Source organism: Takifugu rubripes, chromosome 6 (assembly GCF_901000725.2).
Source record: "Takifugu rubripes chromosome 6, fTakRub1.2, whole genome shotgun sequence".
NCBI classification, from domain to species: Eukaryota; Metazoa; Chordata; class Actinopteri; order Tetraodontiformes; family Tetraodontidae; genus Takifugu; species Takifugu rubripes.
The window spans coordinates 12,656,738-12,675,892 of NC_042290.1; the positions used below are offsets into that span (position 1 = coordinate 12,656,738).

At 56.7% G+C, this 19,155-nt stretch overlaps 1 protein-coding gene across 3 annotated transcripts; it reads right to left on the minus strand.

Moving 5' to 3' along the window:
• Positions 1–407: 407 nt before the first annotated feature.
• Positions 408–18,507, minus strand: sfswap (splicing factor SWAP). Of its 3 annotated transcripts, none has more exons than XM_029837557.1 (19): positions 18,093–18,507; positions 16,718–16,881; positions 14,561–14,692; positions 13,298–13,374; positions 12,625–12,847; positions 12,245–12,348; positions 11,826–11,976; positions 9,185–9,446; positions 8,807–8,956; positions 8,627–8,720; positions 6,610–6,676; positions 6,065–6,168; positions 5,863–5,992; positions 3,676–3,872; positions 3,192–3,466; positions 2,386–2,496; positions 2,195–2,320; positions 1,275–1,347; positions 408–708 (listed from the first exon to the last, which is right to left on the minus strand). In XM_029837557.1, the coding sequence occupies exons 1-19, from the start codon at positions 18,287–18,289 to the stop codon at positions 643–645; spliced, it is 2,703 nt and encodes a 900-aa protein (XP_029693417.1). In that variant the 5' UTR covers positions 18,290–18,507; the 3' UTR covers positions 408–642. The 3 variants fall into 3 exon arrangements, with proteins under 3 accessions (XP_029693417.1, XP_029693416.1, XP_029693418.1); XM_029837556.1 differs by having other exon boundaries at positions 3,192–3,469; positions 18,093–18,506; XM_029837558.1 differs by having other exon boundaries at positions 3,192–3,469; positions 17,241–18,236.
• Between the last annotated feature and the right edge of the window lie 648 nt (positions 18,508–19,155).

A 19,155-nucleotide genomic window follows, 5' to 3' on the forward strand; every position in this document is an offset into this window, starting at 1 on the left:
ACACACACAGGGACACGAGATCTTCCACCTTTGTGAGGCACATCACAACTAAGCTTCTTACCCTGAACCCGACCTAAACCCGGTCCGACCCTCAACCTGACGCCCAGGTGTTCACCCCCAGACGCTCGCTTTGCTAGTGGGAGGGTTTTGGAACCGACGATGCAACACACACCCCCACACACCCCCCACCCACCCACACACCCCCCCCCCCCCCACCCACCCCCACACACACCCCCCCACCCACACACACACCCCCCACCCACCCACACACTTAATGTAATTGAGATTGTCGGGCATTGATTTACGTCTGAATCGATTGGTGCAGATGTGATGTGCTGATCGGATTGAGAACAACTGAGGGAACAGTGAGTCCAGAGGGGGACTTTTAGGCCGAGCAGAACCATGAGTCCAGAATGATCCTGAAACTTTATTGACAGTTCGTGTACAAAGTCTTTCTGCTTAAACACATGAAAATAGAAAGACAAGAAAGAGGGAAGGCCACGAAGGTGGGAGGAAGAGGAGAGAAAGCAGGAGGAAACGGCACCTTCACAGAAGGAACCACCTTAACAGAACCACGTCAGCACCAACCCCCGAAGAACGCTGCTCACTGATTGGCTGACGAGGCCCGAACAGCTGCCGCCTTCAAGAACTTTGAGGCTGGAACGTTTTGGAGGAGGCGAGCATCGCTCGAACCTTGGCCATCAGGTCCTGCAGAGAGTGGAACCAGTCACTGACCCCTCTGTCCCAGTAGAACCAGTCACTGACCCCCTCTGGCCCAGTAGAACCAGTCATCTCTCCCCCCCGTCCCAGTGGAACCAGTCACTGACCCCCTCTGGCCCAGTAGAACCAGTCATCTCTCCCCCTCTGTCCCAGTGGAACCAGTCACTGACCCCCTCTGGCCCAGTAGAACCAGTCATCTCTCCCCCCTGTCCCAGTAGAACCAGTCATCTCTCCCCCCCGTCCCAGTAGAACCAGTCATCTCTCCCCCCCGTCCCAGTAGAACCAGTCACTGACCCCCCGTCCCAGTAGAACCAGTCATCTCTCCCCCCCGTCCCAGTAGAACCAGTCACTGACCCCCCTGTCCCAGTGGAACCAGTCACTGACCCCCCTGTCCCAGTACAACCAGTCATCTCTCCCCCATGTCCCAGTAGAACCAGTCATCTCTCCCCCCGGCCCAGTAGAACCAGTCATCTCTCCCCCCGGCCCAGTAGAACCAGTCATCTCTCCCCCTGTCCCAGTAGAACCCATTATAAAAGGTGAAGAAGGACAAATACCTGAGTTATTTTAGACTGAACAGAAGAAATGATGGATGATGAGACGGCTCTCTCCTTCTCCAGAGATCCTCCTCTGGGGGGAATGTTGACATGACAGATATTAATGTGATCATCAGAGGCCCACAGATATTAATGTGATCATCAGAGGCCCACAGATATTAATGTGATCATCAGAGGCCCACAGATATTAATGTGATCATCAGAGGCCCACAGATATTAATGTGATCATCAGAGGCCCACAGATAATGTGATCATCAGAGGCCCACAGATATTAATGTGATCATCAGAGGCCCACAGATATTAATGTGATCATCAGAGGCCCACAGATATTATATGCCTTTAAAGCAGTGGTCCCCAAACTACGGCCCTCGGGCCGGACACGGCCCGGCTCCACATTTGGCCCGGCCCTCTGACCAACACCAGAGATGCATTTTGATTTTTTTTCGTCATGTGTATTTGACCTTTTTAACCCTGTCACTGATGGAGACTTTGTCAAGAAACGTATGAATGCTGTCGCGGAGGAGGAGTTTCCCGGGAAGAACGATGTCTTTAATGCCACGAGTCTGTCGGCGAGTACAATCACCAGACACATCGAAGAAATCGGGCTAAAGTATTTGCCCAGCGGCAGCAGAGGACGTAAAAACTTGAGGTTTTTCCATGAGCGCTGGCGGAGAGCTCAGACCAGCAGGATGCGGCGTGCTGTTTATTTCCTGACTTTTCGTGTGAAGAACCCAAAAGGGTTATTTGGTCATGTGTGGCTCTTTGGAACCACCACATGTTTACGTTTAGGCACATCAGCAATCCTCACACTTCTGTTCCCAACTGGCCTGGCCCCCCAGCAGAGAAGGCAAAAGTCATGTGGCCCGCACAGGCAAAAGTTGGGGGACTCTGCTTTCAAGGTTCCAAACAGTGCTGGTTACCTGGAGACGGTGACACTGGAGGCGGGGCTTGCTGAAGGAGATGTGACTCTGCTGGGGGAGGAGCTTGGTGATAAACAGGAAGCAGTCTGAGTCTGCCCGGAAGGCAACCTTTTTTCTGACGGTGTCCTGCGTGACAACAGACGATAGAAGCATTGTGGGAAATTAAGGAGGAAGTCAGCAGTTGGTCTCACCGGGACCTCCTGCCTCTGGCGTGACGATGGCGCTCCTTCTCCCTGTCCGCTCGCTGCCGCTCTGGTGAGGGTGCCCGCCGGTGCCTCCTCCCTGGAGAGCGCGACTGAGATCTGAGCGGGCACAAGGTCAGGGGTCAAGGTCAAGGCAAGGACAGGTCGACAGATGAAAGTGAACTTTCTCAACAGACTCTGACCAACAGGCTTCGATCAAATCTGATGTAGGTGGTTTGAAGAGGAACACCTGGGATTCAAGCTCACGACAGGGGTCAAGATTGGGCCTGGGGGAGGGGCCTTGTTGGTGAGGGTCCTAAGTAAAGAGGAGAGGTCTCCTGTTGTTGGTGGGATCTTCTAATCCTGCCAGCGTGATGAACCAATCATCGAACTGATCATCATGGTGATCAGTGACACTCGAGAACCTCAACAGGTGTTGGTGGTCCAGGCATCTGACACAGGTCCTCCAGGGACACCATCAACTACACCGCTGGATCAACAGAAGCCTGACCGAGGGACTGTCGTCAAGTTTGTCTGTCTTCATGAATTCTGATGGAAACCACCTACGATGGACCACCAGATCACGGAGTAATCTACAGAGGAACCTGATCAATTATCAGCGTCTATTGAATGTGAGACCTGACTCTGATGCTGTCCACCAAATGTCTAATCAATAATCTCTGGTGGACAATGTGGCTGCACCTCAGTCACTGACACTCCAGATCAATAATGGGAGGGTCAGAACATCTGGAATGATGACAACAGTGAAGGTCCCATCTGCAGGAACGTGGGACACTGCTCTTCTGTGGTCTCACCTGGCCCGGCGCTCCCTCCTGTAGGCACTGGGAAGTGAATGTCTGAACTTGGACTTTGACTTGGACCTGGACCTGGACCTCCTCTTGTATTTCTTCTTCTTTTTGTCTCTGTCTCGGTCTCGGTCTCTGTCTCGGTCTCGGTCTCTGTCTCGGTCTCCTCTGGAGCTGCTGTGGGAGGACGCCGTGTCCCTGCTGCGATGAGCCGCCTTATTCTCCGTGCTGCAGGACTGTTTCTGAGGGGGGGCAGAAGGTCTGGAGGGGAAACTGGTGGCGTCCTGCTGGTGACACAGGAAGCAAACGTGCTCAGAATCAGATTCCAGATCAGCATCAGCTCCGACCATCTAAAGATCTCCAAAGAGAGACGCTTTCTCCTTACGTTTAAAGAGGAGTTCAATCAAACAAAGCACAGTTGCTTCAGCTAAACTGGGAGCTCCAGAGTCTCTCCAGGTTTGGTGTCAGCACAGATAAATGAAGCTACGCTCACCTCCAGCTGGACGCAGGAGTCCAGCTCGGCTCTCTTGGCCTCAGGCTCCCCCGTGTGGGGGGTGCGGAGGGTCTGGAGGAAGAGCGCCGCCTTCCTCTTCCTCTCCGCCTGCAGCTGCTTCTCCTTGGACTCTTTAGAAGCCTGAGCCAGCTTCTCGCGCGCTGCCGCCGCCAGACGGTCCTCCAGCTTCTGTTTAGCTGTGGGGACAGAAGACGAGCGTGAGGACAAACGCAGCATCTGCATAAAGAGCAGAGGTGCAGCAGAAAGGGTCCTGTCCTCTGTCCTCTCTCCTCTGTCCTCTCCTCTGTCCTGTCCTCTCTCCTCTGTCCTGTCCTCTCTCCTCTGTCCTCTCCTCTGTCCTGTCCTCTCTCCTCTGTCCTGTCCTCTCTCCTCTGTCCTGTCCTCTCTCCTCTCTCCTCTCTCCTGTCCTCTCTCCTGTCCTCTCTCTTCTCTCCTCTCCTCTGTCTGTCCTCTCTCCTCTCTTCTGTCCTGTCCTCTCTCCTCTGTCCTGTCCTCTCTCCTCTGTCCTGTCCTCTCTCCTCTGTCCTGTCCTCTGTCTGTCCTCTCTCCTCTGTCCTGTCCTCTGTCTGTCCTCTCTCCTCTCTTCTGTCCTGTCCTCTCTCCTCTGTCCTGTCCTCTCTCCTCTGTCCTGTCCTCTCTCCTCTGTCCTGTCCTCTCTCCTCTGTCCTGTCCTCTCTCCTCTGTCCTGTCCTCTGTCTGTCCTCTCTCCTCTCTTCTCTCCTCAGCAAATGATTCATTTCAATAACACAATTTTCTTTCAGGTGTGTGTGTGTGTGTGTGTGTGTGTGTGTACCAAACAACCTAAACAACAATATTCATCTCGTTTGATCACACTGACAACGTGCACGGATCATGCCAGCGGTGGTTTGGTGGAGATTGTGTGGAGTCTCCAGAGGGTGATGAAGAGGAGGGTGAAGGACAGACAGGAAGAGAGGAAGAGGAGGGTGATGAAGAGGAGGGTGAAGAACAGACAGGAAGAGAGGAAGAGCAGAGGGTGATGAAGAGGAGGGTGAAGAACAGACAGGAAGAGAGGAAGAGCAGAGGGTGATGAAGAGGAGGGTGAAGAACAGACAGGAAGAGAGGAAGAGCAGAGGGTGATGAAGAGGAGGGTGAAGAACAGACAGGAAGAGAGGAAGAGCAGAGGGTGATGAAGAGGAGGGTGAAGAACAGACAGGAAGAGAGGAAGAGCAGAGGATGATGAAGAGGAGGGTGAAGAACAGACAGGAAGAGAGGAAGAGCAGAGGATGATGAAGAGGAGGGTGAAGAACAGACAGGAAGAGAGGAAGAGCAGAGGGTGATGAAGAGGAGGGTGAAGGACAGACAGGAAGAGAGGAAGAACAGAGGGTGATGAAGAGGAGGGTGAAGGACAGACAGGAAGAGAGGAAGAGCAGAGGGTGATGAAGAGGAGGGTGAAGAACAGACAGGAAGAGAGGAAGAGCAGAGGGTGATGAAGAGGAGGGTGAAGAACAGGCAGGAAGAGAGGAAGAGCAGAGGGTGATGAAGAGGAGGGTGAAGGACAGACAGGAAGAGAGGAAGAGCAGAGGGTGATGAAGAGGAGGGTGAAGAACAGGCAGGAAGAGAGGAAGAGCAGAGGGTGATGAAGAGGAGGGTGAAGGACAGGCAGGAAGAGAGGAAGAGCAGAGGGTGATGAAGAACAAAGCTGCTCTTATGCAACAGCCTGACAGATCAGCTGAAGGATGAAAACAGGACGCCAAGTCATGTGACCACTCAACAAAGTGCTAGAAGAGACAAGAGTGAAGCCAGATGGCCTGAACACAACATCAAAGCCAGTGTGAGACAGCAGCTAATCAATCGGATCCAGTCAGGATCAATAACATCAAAGAGCAGGCGGACGTCCTGCTGCCACGTCTGACCGAGAAGGTCGTGCAGATCATCCATCGGTGGACCATCGGTGGATCTACCGGTCCATCCCCAGGTACCATCGGTGGATCTACCGGTCCATCCCCAGGTACCATCGGTGGATCTACCGGTCCATCCCCAGGTACCATCGGTCCATCCCCAGGTACCATCGGTGGATCTACCGGTCCATCCCCAGCTTTTCTCCACCCCCCCACCCCCACCCATACACCCATCCCTCCCCCCACCCCCACACAACGTGCTGCCATCCTGTCGGTGGAGACGTGTCACATTTGTCTGGAACGTTACCTTGTTTGGCCTCCAACTCCTCCACAGAGAGCGCTGGCTTCTTCTCTTCTGGAGCGCAGGGGGGCGGGGCATCATTCTGGACCAAGGCCTCCCCACCCATGAAGGCTTCCAGCACCTGCTCCTCCACCAACTTTGGGAAACAAGGATGAGGCCGTTGTAAACGAGGTGTCAGCGGATGGCCCAGACAAACAGGAAAACAGACCTTGTCCTCGTCAGAATCGTCGTCCAGTCGCACTCGGTTCTTCTCCAGAGGCAACAGGTCATTTTCCTTCACCTTGATGGCGAAACAGATGGGAGCAAAAGATGCTGTGAAGGTGGAGAGAAGAGAAGCTGTGATGTCTCCACGCCGTGCACACGTGCACAGGCTGAACACTTGGCTCACGCGCTGCCGAGTTTCCCTGACTCGTCTTTGTCAGGAAGCATCACGTGCACCTTTAAAGTGCTGCTCAGCGCTGCACATTTGAGCCAGAAATCTGCCACTGGAAGTGTAAAAGCCCAGCAAGCTCTCACACACACACACACACACACGCGCACACACACACACACAGACACGCGCACACACACACACACAGACACGCGCACACACACACACACGCGCACACACGCGCACACACACACGCGCTTTGTGTGTGTGTGTGTGCGCTTTGTAACCTGGAGGCTTTGCATCTCAATTACTGAAGGAAAGAATAAAAGCTGTGTGTGTGCGCGCGTGTGTGTGTGTGTGTGTGTGTGCGCTCCCTGTCCCACCTTTCCTCAGCCTGGACTCCTTCAGTGCTGCATCTGTCTGAAGGTTAGCGTCACTGTCTGTCGTCTCCTGCAGAAACAAAGAATTCAGTTCAGTTGTTTCGGTGTTACAAGTTTCACAAACACACAACCGGCGAGGGGCCACGCCGTGGAGTCACGTGACCGGCGAGGGCCACGCCGTGGAGTCACGTGACCGGCGAGGGGCCACGCCGTGGAGTCACGTGACCGGCGAGGGCCACGCCGTGGAGTCACGTGACCGGCGAGGGGCCACGCCGTGGAGTCACGTGACCGGCGAGGGCCACGCCGTGGAGTCACGTGACCGGCGAGGGCCGTGGAGTCACGTGACCGGCGAGGGCCACGCCGTGGAGTCACGTGACCGGCGAGGGGCCACGCCGTGGAGTCACGTGACCGGCGAGGGGCACGCCGTGGAGTCACGTGATCGGCGAGAGTCACGTGACCGGCGAGGGACTCAGTCTCAAGGATGGACCGGACCTGAACTTTCTCCAAGAGCTGGAGGAGCATCAAAACATGAGAAGCTAATTGAACATCTGTTAATCTGGATTTAGCAGTTTTCCAGGTTTCCGCTCAAAGGTTCCACGTGAGTCTCAGTTTTGGGACTTGATGAATTCGGGGTTTGTGGAGCGTCCAGGTCCTTCACCTGGAGAAGGAAGCTGGTGGAGCTGCTGAGCAGCAGAGAAAAGGTCAGATTTGATGGTGGAGTGGCTCCACGGTCCAGTGATGAGGAGGAAGAACCTCCGGAGTGATTCAGCACCGCTCAGCCGCAGGAAAGACTCGTGAGCGAGTCTCTGGTCCACCACAGCGTCTGAACGGGTCCCACCAAGCCCCCAGAAACAAACCAGTTCAGACCAGTTCAGAAGGTTGAGGAAGACTAAAAGAAGGATGCGGAGAGGCAGCACGGTGTCGTTTGACCCACCTTTCCTGTATGGGGTGGGACCTTCTCTGGTGTTGCCTTGGCGACCACTAAAGGAACAAACTAACCCTTCTGGGTTTGACTCTGCTGCTTCACACTTCAGCCAAAACATTCAGGTATTTTTGAGTTTGTTTCCAGAGTTCGGGAGCACTGACGGCCCTCAGTTATTGGATCAATTTAAAAAAGGTTAGAAACATTCCTGGATATCATTCTTGGCTACGTCAGTTAGCATTTTAAAACCAGCTTCCTCGGAGAACCGTGCGTGTTCAGACCAGCTCGGAATGATTTTATCAGGAATTCACGTGAGTGTCGGGAACACCTGAAAGATTCAGGATTGGTGCAATCTAAAAGGCCAAAGGTCACAAGGACAGTCCTCAGTACCATCACAAAGTGAGAGTAAATGATTCCACAGTTCTTCTCTGGTGGAGGAGAAGCTGAAAATGTTGGTTTAAGGCTCCCTCTGATACGATGTTATCACACCTGCTGCTAATTAATCATCAGGACAGAGAGAGGCCTGAGACACAGCGCAGACGCAGCAGAGCAGCACAGCAGCACGGTGCTCCTCTGGATCAGGCGTGACGCTGCGGTCACCTGATCAGCCCAACACGGCTCAGGTGCACAGGTGCTGACCCCAACACGGCTCAGGTGCACAGGTGCTGACCCCAACACGGCTCAGGTGCACAGGTGCTGACCCCAACACGGCTCAGGTGCACAGGTGCTGACCCCAACCCTCTGATCAGAAGATCCAGGGAAGCCAATCAGATTCAGAACTGCTGCAGCTGAAAGAGCGGCTTCATTCAGACAAAGGATTTCTGATCAGACCAGAAACATTCACAAGACTTTCCTTCTGTTTGGGGTCAGACCAGGGGTCAGAGCAGGGGTCAGAAACCCACGGCTCTGGAGCCGCATGCGGCTCTTTAGCACCGCCCTAGTGGCTCCCTGGAGCTTTTTCAAAAATATGAAAATGGAAATTGTTTTACTCTACAGACAGTTGGGGTTAGGGGGCTACAGACAGTTGGGGTTGGGGGCTACAGACAGTTGGGGTTGGGGGCTACAGACGGTTGGGGGGTTGGGGGGTACAGCTGGTACCTCGGGGAAACATCTGCCTTCCTTCTGTAGGAAGTAGTTCTTCTTGAACTCGTAGTAGCTGTTGAACTGGTGCCAAGGCTGCAGGAACTCAAACCTACAGGTGAAGACACCAGAAGAGGGTTCGGGTTAGATGAGCCACCGACCCCCACCATCAGGAGCTGCACACGTCTGCTCACTTACCGAGGATCGTTCTTCGCTCGCACGCTGGCCTCAAACTTGAGGCCGTTCCTGGCCACGTACTCGGCCAGCTTGTCGATGACCGCTTGGATGTCGGGTGGAGGTGGAATAATGGCGGCCACTTGTGGGGAAACTTTACTCTCCAGTTTTGAACTGAAATAAGAGGAAAGAAGATCCTGAATGAAGCTCTGCTTGGATGGAAGAGGTCCAGTCTGAAGGTGCACGCCCCAGGTCCAGGCAGAGGTCAACTGATGAAGGCTCCTCTGGTACCGTGTGGACCTGAGCACCTTCTACTGTTGGTCAGGTGAAGCCCAGTTCTCCCTCCATCAGCGCTCATTATTCTAGTTTTACTTGGACCCAAGCGGTTGTGAGGGTTCTAACCTGGTGTCTGGTCTGGCGACCATGGCGGGGCACGCGCTGAGGGGGGCGGAGTCAGCAGCTCCCAGAGCCACAGAGCTGGTCTGAGGAGGCGGCGCTGTCGAAGCCGGGTCGGGTCCAATGCCAGAAGATGGAGGCGCAGCAATGAGACCTGAGGCCACGCCATTATAAAAGGAGGTGGAGTCGACCCCGGGAGGGGGCGGGGCCAAGCAATATGTTCCATCGGGCAGCATGTAGTAGCCGTAGTACATCGCTGCTGCATTGGCTGTGGGACAAAGGGGACAGGAAGTCCACATGAGTCCTCTGTTGTCCTGGTGGACTCTGGAAACTCTGATCTTTGCTCTTCGTTGATTTAAAACATGATTTCAAGTGGTTAAAAAGGCTCGTTTTCATCTGCAGGCCCCCCGCCGTGACGTTAAAACACACTGAACAGGAGGACAAACATTTTCCAACAAGGGCTGAACTATTTTGGAAAATCATCTAATTGTGATTTTATTGCAATTGAATGTGTGATTTCCCCCCCCAAGGTTCTCCTTCATGTATACAAGGAACAACAACTCAAACAATATCAGACCCACTATAAACAGTGAAATTGTTTCTGATCACTTGTCTGAAGCTGGAAGGTTAGGGATTAGGGCTAGGATAGGCTAGTTTTAGGGCTAGGTTAGGGATTAGGGCTAGGATAGGCTAGTGTTAGGGCTAGGTTAGGGATTAGGGGCTAGGATAGGCTAGTGTTAGGGCTAGGTTAGGGATTAGGGCTAGGATAGGCTAGTGTTAGGGCTAGGTTAGGGATTAGGGCTAGGATAGGCTAGTTTTAGGGCTAGGTTAGGGATTAGGGCTAGGATAGGCTAGTGTTAGGGCTAGGTTAGGGATTAGGGCTAGGATAGGCTAGTGTTAGGGCTAGGTTAGGGATTAGGGCTAGGATAGGCTAGTGTTAGGGCTAGGTTAGGGATTAGGGCTAGGATAGGCTAGTTTTAGGGCTAGGTTAGGGATTAGGGCTAGGATAGGCTAGTGTTAGGGCTAGGTTAGGGATTAGGGCTAGGATAGGCTAGTTTTAGGGCTAGGTTAGGGATTAGGGCTAGGATAGGCTAGTGTTAGGGCTAGGTTAGGGATTAGGGCTAGGATAGGCTAGTGTTAGGGCTAGGTTAGGGATTAGGGCTAGGATAGGCTAGTGTTAGGGCTAGGTTAGGGATTAGGGCTAGGATAGGCTAGTGTTAGGGCTAGGTTAGGGATTAGGGCTAGGATAGGCTAGTTTTAGGGCTAGGTTAGGGATTAGGGCTAGGATAGGCTAGTTTTAGGGCTAGGTTAGGGATTAGGGCTAGGATAGGCTAGTGTTAGGGCTAGGTTAGGGATTAGGGCTAGGATAGGCTAGTGTTAGGGCTAGGTTAGGGATTAGGGCTAGGATAGGCTAGTGTTAGGGCTAGGTTAGGGATTAGGGCTAGGATAGGCTAGTGTTAGGGCTAGGTTAGGGATTAGGGCTAGGATAGGCTAGTTTTAGGGCTAGGTTAGGGATTAGGGCTAGGATAGGCTAGTTTTAGGGCTAGGTTAGGGATTAGGGCTAGGGTAGGCTAGTTTTAGGGCTAGGTTAGGGATTAGGGCTAGGATAGGCTAGTTTTAGGGCTAGGTTAGGGATTAGGGCTAGGATAGGTTAGTTTTAGGGCTAGGTTAGGGATTAGGGTTAGGATAGGCTAGTTTTAGGGCTAGGTTAGGGATTAGGGCTAGGATAGGCTAGTCTTAGGGCTAGGTTAGGGATTAGGGCTAGGATAGGCTAGTTTTAGGGCTAGGTTAGGGATTAGGGCTAGGATAGGCTAGTTTTAGGGCTATGTTAGGGGTTAGGGCTAGGCGAGGGGTTAGGGCTAGGATAAACTAGGTTTAGGGCTAGGTTAGGGCTAGGCGAGGGGTTAGGGCTAGGATAAACTAGGTTTAGGGCTAGGTTAGGGTTAGGGCTAGGCGAGGGGTTAGGGCTAGGATAAACTAGGTTTAGGGCTAGGTTAGGGTTAGGGCTAGGCGAGGGGTTAGGGCTAGGCGAGGGGTTAGGGCTAGGCGAGGGGTTAGGGCTAGGATAGGCTAGGCTTAGGGCTAGGTTAGGGGTTAGGGCTAGGCGAGGGGTTAGGGCTAGGATAGGCTGGTCTTAGGGCTAGGCGAGGGGTTAGGGCTAGGATAGGCTAGGTTTAGGGCTAGGTTAGGGTTAGGGCTAGAGCTAGGTTAGGGTTCGAGCTAGGTTAGGGGTTAGGGGTTAAGGTTAAGGCTAGGTTGGGGTTAGAGCTAAATTAGGGGTTAGGGCTAGGGCTAGGGGTTAGGGCTAGGATAGGCTAGGCTTAGGGCTAGGTTAGGGGTTAGGGCTAGGCGAGGGGTTAGGGCTAGGCGAGGGGTTAGGGCTAGGGCTAGGTTAGGGGTTAGGGTTAAGGCTAGGTTGGGGTTAGGGCTAGGGCTAGGTTAGGGGTTAGGGTTAGGCGAGGGGTTAGGGTTAGGCGAGGGGTTAGGGCTAGGCGAGGGGTTAGGGCTAGGCGAGGGGTTAGGGCTAGGGCTAGGTTAGGGGTTAGGGTTAAGGCTAGGTTGGGGTTAGAGCTAAATTAGGGGTTAGGGCTAGGGCTAGGTTAGGGTTCAAGCTAGGTTAGGAGCTCTGGCTCAGGTCCACACTCACCGTCACCAGAGTACTGGGCTGGTGCCGGGGAAGCTGCTGGATCCACCGCTCCGGCAGGCTGGGGCACCACGGCTGCCACACCGCTCCGTTCCTGTCTGGCTTTCTGTACGAGAACTGCCAGGGGATGGTCCGGATCCATCACCTTTAGAGGCTGCAGAAGAACAGCACAGGTCAGAACCTCTCTGCAGCACCCGTGGGACCGTCTGAGCAGCGAGAGGAAGCTTCCTGTTTGAGGAGCTGAATATGCTCAGAACAAAACCCAGATGAGTGAGAACACGCAGCAGGCTCACAGCAGCAGTCTCACCGTATCCATGACAACGGTGTGACTTGAGGACAGTTTACCCACAATCTCCTGACATCACCATCTCAACATCTCACACCACCAACAGCAGTCGGCCCACCTGGAAGACGGTCCTCACCTTCACAAGCTCCTCCAGGCGGGAGCTCTTCTGGGGGGCGAACAGGCTGGGGTGGAGGTAGTTGCCGTCCCCGTCATCATCAGAATCATCTGACTGGGAGTCTCCTGCAGGAGTGGGAAACACTGGTGACGCCCGAGCTGAGACCTGACGGCCCTGGCCCCACCCCCGGTGACCCCTGGCCCCAACCCCGGTGCCCCTGGCCCCACCCCCGGTGACCCCTGGCCCCGGTGACCCCTGGCCCCAACCCCGGTGCCCCTGGCCCCAACCAAACCCCGGTGACCCCTGGCCCCACCCCCGGTGGCCCCTGGCCCCACCCCCGTGGCCCTGGCCCCACCCCCGGTGGCCCCTGGCCCCACCCCCGGTGCCCTGGCCCCACTCACCCTGCGGCTGCTGCTGGCTGTCTGAGGCCAGCTTGTAGCGACCTTCTTTCATGGCCCTCAGGATGTGTTTGTAGTAAGGATTCAGGTAATGGTCAAAGCGCAGGAAGTCAAACTGGGAGTTCCTTGCCTGCTTGGCCTTCAGCACGATCTCAAACTGCGCCCCCTGCTGGCAGACAAAGTTGGCCGTTCTCTCAATGATGTTGTGAGTCTTGACAGTCGCCGGCTGGAGAAGACAGGAAAGATGGATGAAGATGAGGTGGTGATGAAAGGTAAGACAGGTAGGTAAGACAGCAGGTGGAGCAGAACCAGGCCCCTCCCATGCCAGCAGAGCCGGAGGCCAGCAGGACACGTCTCCATCACGCCACTGAGGACCTCCTGAGTTCAGGCAGCTCAGGCACGAGGAACCGACTCTTCTGATCAAGAACGCTGCTGTGGTCACGTCGAGGGTCAATATGGCGGCAGAAGAGCTCCTCCTTCACTACTCGTGTCTCCTGGAAACGTCTGGATCCATTCAACCACACAAGCTGAGGTCATCAGCACGGAGACCGACACGCCGCTGGGTTCAGAACCCAGCAGGGGGGTTCAGAACCCAGCAGGGGGGTTCAGAACCCAGCAGGGGGGTTCAGAACCCAGCAGGGGGTTCCCAGCCAGGAATGACGGTTCTGTGACTCACCAGCTCGACATCAGCAGGGACGGCGAGTCCAGGGGGGGCAACAAACGGCTCCTCGTTGACTTCTGGCTCCGCCTCCTCTACAGGTGTGAACAGACAGGAGAGCGTCACTGCTGATGCTGCCCTCCCCCCCCCCCACCTGCGTGCCTGCTGGCCTCCTCCTCCCCCCCCCCCCCTCACCTGCGTGCCTGCTGGCCTCCCCCCCCCCCCCTCACCTGCGTGCCTGCTGGCCTCCTCCTCCCCCCTCTCCTCCTCCTCCCCCCCCCCTCACCTGCGTGCCTCCTCCCCCCCCTCCTCACCTGCTGGCCTCCTCCTCCTCCCCCCCCTCACCTGCTGGCCTCCTCCTCCCCCCCCCCCTCACCTGCGTGCCTGCTGGCCTCCCCCCCCCCCCTCACCTGCTGGCCTCCTCCTCCCCCCTCTCCTCCTCCTCCCCCTCCCTCCCTCCCTCCCTCCCTCACCTGCGTGCCTGCTGGCCTCCTCCTCCTCCCCCCTCTCCTCCCCCCCCCCCCCCCCCCCCCTCCCCTCACCTGCGTGCCTGCTGGCCTCCTCCCCCCTCACCTCCTCCCCCCCTCACCTGCTGGCCTCCTCCTCCCCCCTCTCCTCCTCCCCCCCTCACCTGCTGGCCTCCTCCTCCCCCCTCTCCTCCTCCCCCCCCCTCCCCTGCTGGCCTCCTCCTCCCTCACCTCCTCCCCTCCTCCCCTCCCTCACCTGCTGGCCTCCTCCTCCCCCCTCTCCTCCTCCCCCCCCCCTCCCCTGCGTGCCTGCTGGCCTCCTCCTCCCCCCTCTCCTCCCCCCCCCCTCCCCTGCTGGCCTCCTCCTCCCCCCTCTCCTCTCCCCCCCTCACCTGCGTGCCTGCTGGCCTCCTCCTCCCCCCCCTCACCTGCGTGCCTGCTGGCCTCCTCCTCCCCTCCCTCACCTGCTGGCCTCCTCCTCCCCCCCCCTCTCCTCCTCCCCTCCCTCCCCTGCTGGCCTCCTCCTCCCCCCCCCCCCTCACCTGCGTGCCTGCTGGCCTCCTCCTCCCCCCTCTCCTCCTCCCCTCCCTCCCCTGCTGGCCTCCTCCTCCCCCCTCTCCTCCCCCCTCCTCACCTGCGTGCCTGCTGGCCTCCTCCCCCCTCCCTCACCTGCTGGCCTCCTCCTCCCCCCTCTCCTCCCCTCCCTCCCCTGCTGGCCTCCTCCTCCCCCCTCTCCTCCCCCCCCCTCACCTGCGTGCCTGCTGGCCTCCTCCTCCCTCACCTCCTCCCCCCCCCCCCCCCCCCCCCCCCTCACCTGCGTGCCTGCTGGCCTCCTCCTCCTCGGTGGGCTTTGAGGGGTCGTAGTAGTCGGCGGTGTATTTAAAGGCCACGGCGTTGTAGGAGCCTTCGTCAGCCAGACACTCACTCAGACGTTTGTACTCCTCCTCTGTGGGACACAGAAGCAGCAGAAGTGACCTGAGGATCCGCTGGATCATTTCGGTCCTCGTGACGTTGGCAGAATGGGAAACTTTTAAAAATCACTCCATCATCACGTGATCAGAACATTACAGCCGAGCATGATGGGAGAGTCTAGCCTGGGTGGGCCAGAGAGTTCCTGATGTTCATGAAAGAACGCAGGAAGCAGCAATATTTCTAACCCATCAGCTGCCCCGTGTCCAGCAGAGGGACCGGTCAGGGTCCAGGGACCAACCGGTGGCAGGGCTGGAAGGAACCATTCAGACTCACTTCTGTCCAACGTGCTGAAGACTTTAGCAAAAACACCTCCGACTCATTCAGTTATCATCATGAGACCTGTCACAAGGACAAGCTGCACCTCTAAATATGGAAGGTGATCTCCACACGCACCGGGTCAGAACCGAGTCACTCTGAGGACTGAGCGCAGGAAAATCGCTTTGCTGGCATGAGCAGGAACATCCTGAAGAGCCTGAGCTGCTACGCCTGTGCAGGCCACTGCCCTCCTCCGGGGGCCTGGCCTCCTCCGGGGGCCACGCCTCCTCCGGGGGCCACGCCTCCTCCGGGGGCCACGCCTCCTCCGGGGGCCTGCCCTCCTCCGGGGGCCACGCCTCCTCCGGGGGCCGCTGCCTCCTCCGGGGGCCGCTGCCTCCTCCGGGGGCTGCCTCCTCTGGGGGCTGCCTCCTCTGGGGGCCTGGCCTCCTCCGGGGGCCACGCCTCCTCGGGGGCCTGGCCTCCTCTGGGGCCTCCTCTGGGGCCTGGCCTCCTCGGGGCCTCCTCTGGGGCCTGGCCTCCTCGGGGCCCTGGCCTCCTCTGGGGCCTCCTCTGGGGCCTGGCCTCCTCTGGGGCCTGGCCTCCTCTGGGGCCTCCTCTGGGGCCTGGCCTCCTCGGGGCCCTGGCCTCCTCTGGGGCCTGCCTCCTCTGGGGCCTGGCCTCCTCTGGGGCCTGGCCTCCTCGGGGGCCTGCCTCCTCTGGGGGCCACGCCTCCTCTGGGGCCTGCCTCCTCTGGGGCCTGGCCTCCTCGGGGGCCTGCCTCCTCTGGGGCCTGGCCTCCTCGGGGGCCTGCCTCCTCTGGGGCCTGCCTCCTCTGGGGCCTGGCCTCCTCGGGGGCCTGCCTCCTCTGGGGCCTGGCCTCCTCGGGGCCCTGGCCTCCTCTGGGGCCTGGCCTCCTCTGGGGCCTGGCCTCCTCTGGGGGCCTGGCCTCCTCTGGGGGCCACGCCTCCTCCGGGGGCCACGCCTCCTCGGGGGCCTGGCCTCCTCTGGGGCCTGCCTCCTCCGGGGGCCTGGCCTCCTCCGGGGGCCTGGCCTCCTCCGGGGGCCTGGCCTCCTCCGGGGGCCACGCCTCCTCGGGGGCCTGGCCTCCTCTGGGGCCTGGCCTCCTCGGGGCCTCCTCTGGGGCCTGGCCTCCTCGGGGCCCTGGCCTCCTCTGGGGCCTCCTCTGGGGCCTGGCCTCCTCTGGGGCCTCCTCTGGGGCCTGGCCTCCTCGGGGCCCTGGCCTCCTCTGGGGCCTGCCTCCTCTGGGGCCTGGCCTCCTCTGGGGCCTGGCCTCCTCGGGGGCCTGCCTCCTCTGGGGGCCTCGCCTCCTCTGGGGGCCCAGACTGGACCCCTGAGGCACCACAGACAGCTCCAGGTGAGGGGAGGGGGGCTGCAGCGCTGCCATCTTCAGACTCCTCAACACTTTCAAATGCTCCAAACTAGTTTGAAATACTGAAGTTGGGTCTGGCCCCGCTGCCTCCCTCATGAGGAGATGAGGATCCAGGGACGCTGGTGCAGCGACAGGAAGCTGATCCTGAACATTACAATCGACCTGTGTGACAACGAGCGGCGTCTGAAAGCAAACACACACTTCTGGATCCACACAAAACACCAACGATGGAAACGAGCCAAAGCAAAAGGAGTCGGGTGGAGCCCAGGTTGAGGAGGAAGTCTCCTGTCTCCTAACCCTCCAGGATGAACCACACTCTGGACTGGGTGCCCCCGCCTCCCCCCACGGACACACCTTGCCTGGCCTCCTCCTCCAGCAGGTCCGAGTGCAGAGCCAGATAACGCTCCTCGTCACACAGCGCTTCGATCCGCTCCTCCTCCTCCGACAGCTGGTAGGAGGTGTTCCACGACCCGCTGTCGTACTCCGAGAGGTCGTGTAAGTGACCACGGCCATCGTATCTGTTGAACAATGTCAGGGATTAGAGAGAAGGAAGCGGACGGTGCTGATGAGACCTTCACTTACCAACAGACCCACTGACAGTCGCAGACGTGCTGCCTGACGCTCGCTACGCTGATGGAACAGTAAAGTGAGACATCTACGGTCCTCGTTACGTAGGTAGAACGCTTTAGGTACCTAACAGTGATTCTGCTGCTACTTCCTGTCCTGAACAAGTCTTACATACCAACGTCCTTACGTCAAGAAGAAGAGAAACAAAGTGACTCGCCTCTTACCTTACAGGGTTCAATCCCCCCCTGTAACATTCACTTCTACATCTGCAAAGAAAGTTACATTCACACAAACCCGAGTACATAAATACCTATCCGAAAGAACCCAAATGGACGACATTTTCCAGGGTTCCTCCCTCTACGCCACCTCTCAGTTGAAGTTGCTTCATGAAGACAAAGAAAGGCAGCTGCTGCTGTTGGCATTCGGGGGAGCTGGTAGGAACCCCCCCAGCCTATCGCTGAGGAAAGAACTGGGTTATGTGATAAAGACACACAGACAGAGGCTGTACAGGTTCACAGAGCAGCCGGGCTGCTGCAGCTCCAGGTGGGTCCAGCATGTTCTGAGGTCTCGTACAGGCTGCAGGCCAGGTTGGAGTCTGCTCTTTTATTTCAGATTCGGCTCTAAAAGACGCGAGATGTGACCCAGGCGAGGATTTGGGCCACTTTCGGAGCATTAACCAGTGGTACCAGTGATGGAAGGGGGTCCATTTCCTGAGAAATGCTACTTCATAAAGCTGCTACACCCGCTGGTGAACAGATGACGACAACTGTTCAGCCAATTTAGCACTTAAACTAAGGAATCTTAGTTTTTCAAGTTCTCCAGTTTATATGTGGAATACTTTCACAAGCTCGGATCCAAGAATAGTTCCCCGCTTTGAATAGAGGTTGTGTTGATCCGAGCTTTGTGCAGGCTGCAGTAGCGTTAGCTGCTGCGGCTAATGGCCTTTGTTTGTTCAAAAACTTACACTTGTTCGTCAACTCGGGACAAGAAGGACACAAATAAGACAAGAGCAATAGACTCGTCACGGTTTACAACAGGTTCCGAGCTTCTGCAAAGCAATCTCCAGAGCGGTGCCGTGAATTCTGAAACAGGCTAACGGACAGGCTAACAGACAGGCTAGTTAGTTAGCACAAGGTTTCAGTCAAAAGTTTGTTCAACCGACCTATCGATCATGATGCGCTTGTCTCCCATCCACGGGATGAGCTGTTTGCCCAGTTCGTGGTAAAGTGCCCGTTCGTCGTCTCTGAACAGTTTGCAGGCATAGCCGAAGACCAAGAGGTCGGCGTATTTGTCGCTGTCGCTAACATCCTTCCTCACGGGCTGCTTCAGCTCCTTCTTTGCGGCTCCGCGACGAAACATCCTCGGTGCTGAGAAGGTCGCAGGTGTCGATGGATGAATGATGGTTTACAGGGAGCAACCAACACTCTTGGCCCGGCTGAGGTGTCGAACCGCGGCTTCAGCTCTGCTCAACGACGCCGACTCCCGGGCGCCATGTTGGAAACGAAGGAAGCGCAGCGGCGCTTCCAGGCGGCACTTTCGACGCTTCCAGGCGGCACTTTCGACGCTTCCAGGCGGCACTTTCGACGCTCCCAGGCGGCACTTTCGACGCTTCCAGGCGGCACTTTCGACGCTCCCAGGCGGCACTTTCGACAATTCTTCAAAACGAGGGATTATCAACAGCAGCTGTCCATCATCTGTGCCATTTATGCGGTCGCTGATGATGTGAAGCACCCTTTTGTCAGTTTTTTGTCGAATGTGCTGCCGCCTGAAGAAAGGCAAAATCTCAGCGTTTAACTAGCAAAGAAATAAAAAACCTTATTAAATGTCCACACACGGCTGCCAGCGTTTAATCACACAAGCATTTTATTCAATGCAGTGGTTTAATTTTGTGTCATATGATAGAAGGAATTGTAACTCCCAAATGTTGCGTGTTAAACTGGGACACAATTCCTAATCATTCATAATTGTACGTGTAGGTAGAAGTGGGGGCTGACCTCCAGACACCTTGGACCCCCTCCCCATTCCGGCTTCCACTTGAAGAACTCACGTCGTATTTGTTAAAACTATGGTGAGAAACGTGAAGGTTATACGCTGGAAGATGCCTTTGGCACCCGTGGAGGCTTTCAGAGTCTTTGTCTTCCATTGTTCAAACCAGTTCCATTTCGGGGGGGGTTGACCAGGAGAACTCAGTCAGTATGGAGGCGTGCTGTGGGAGGAACCCTTTG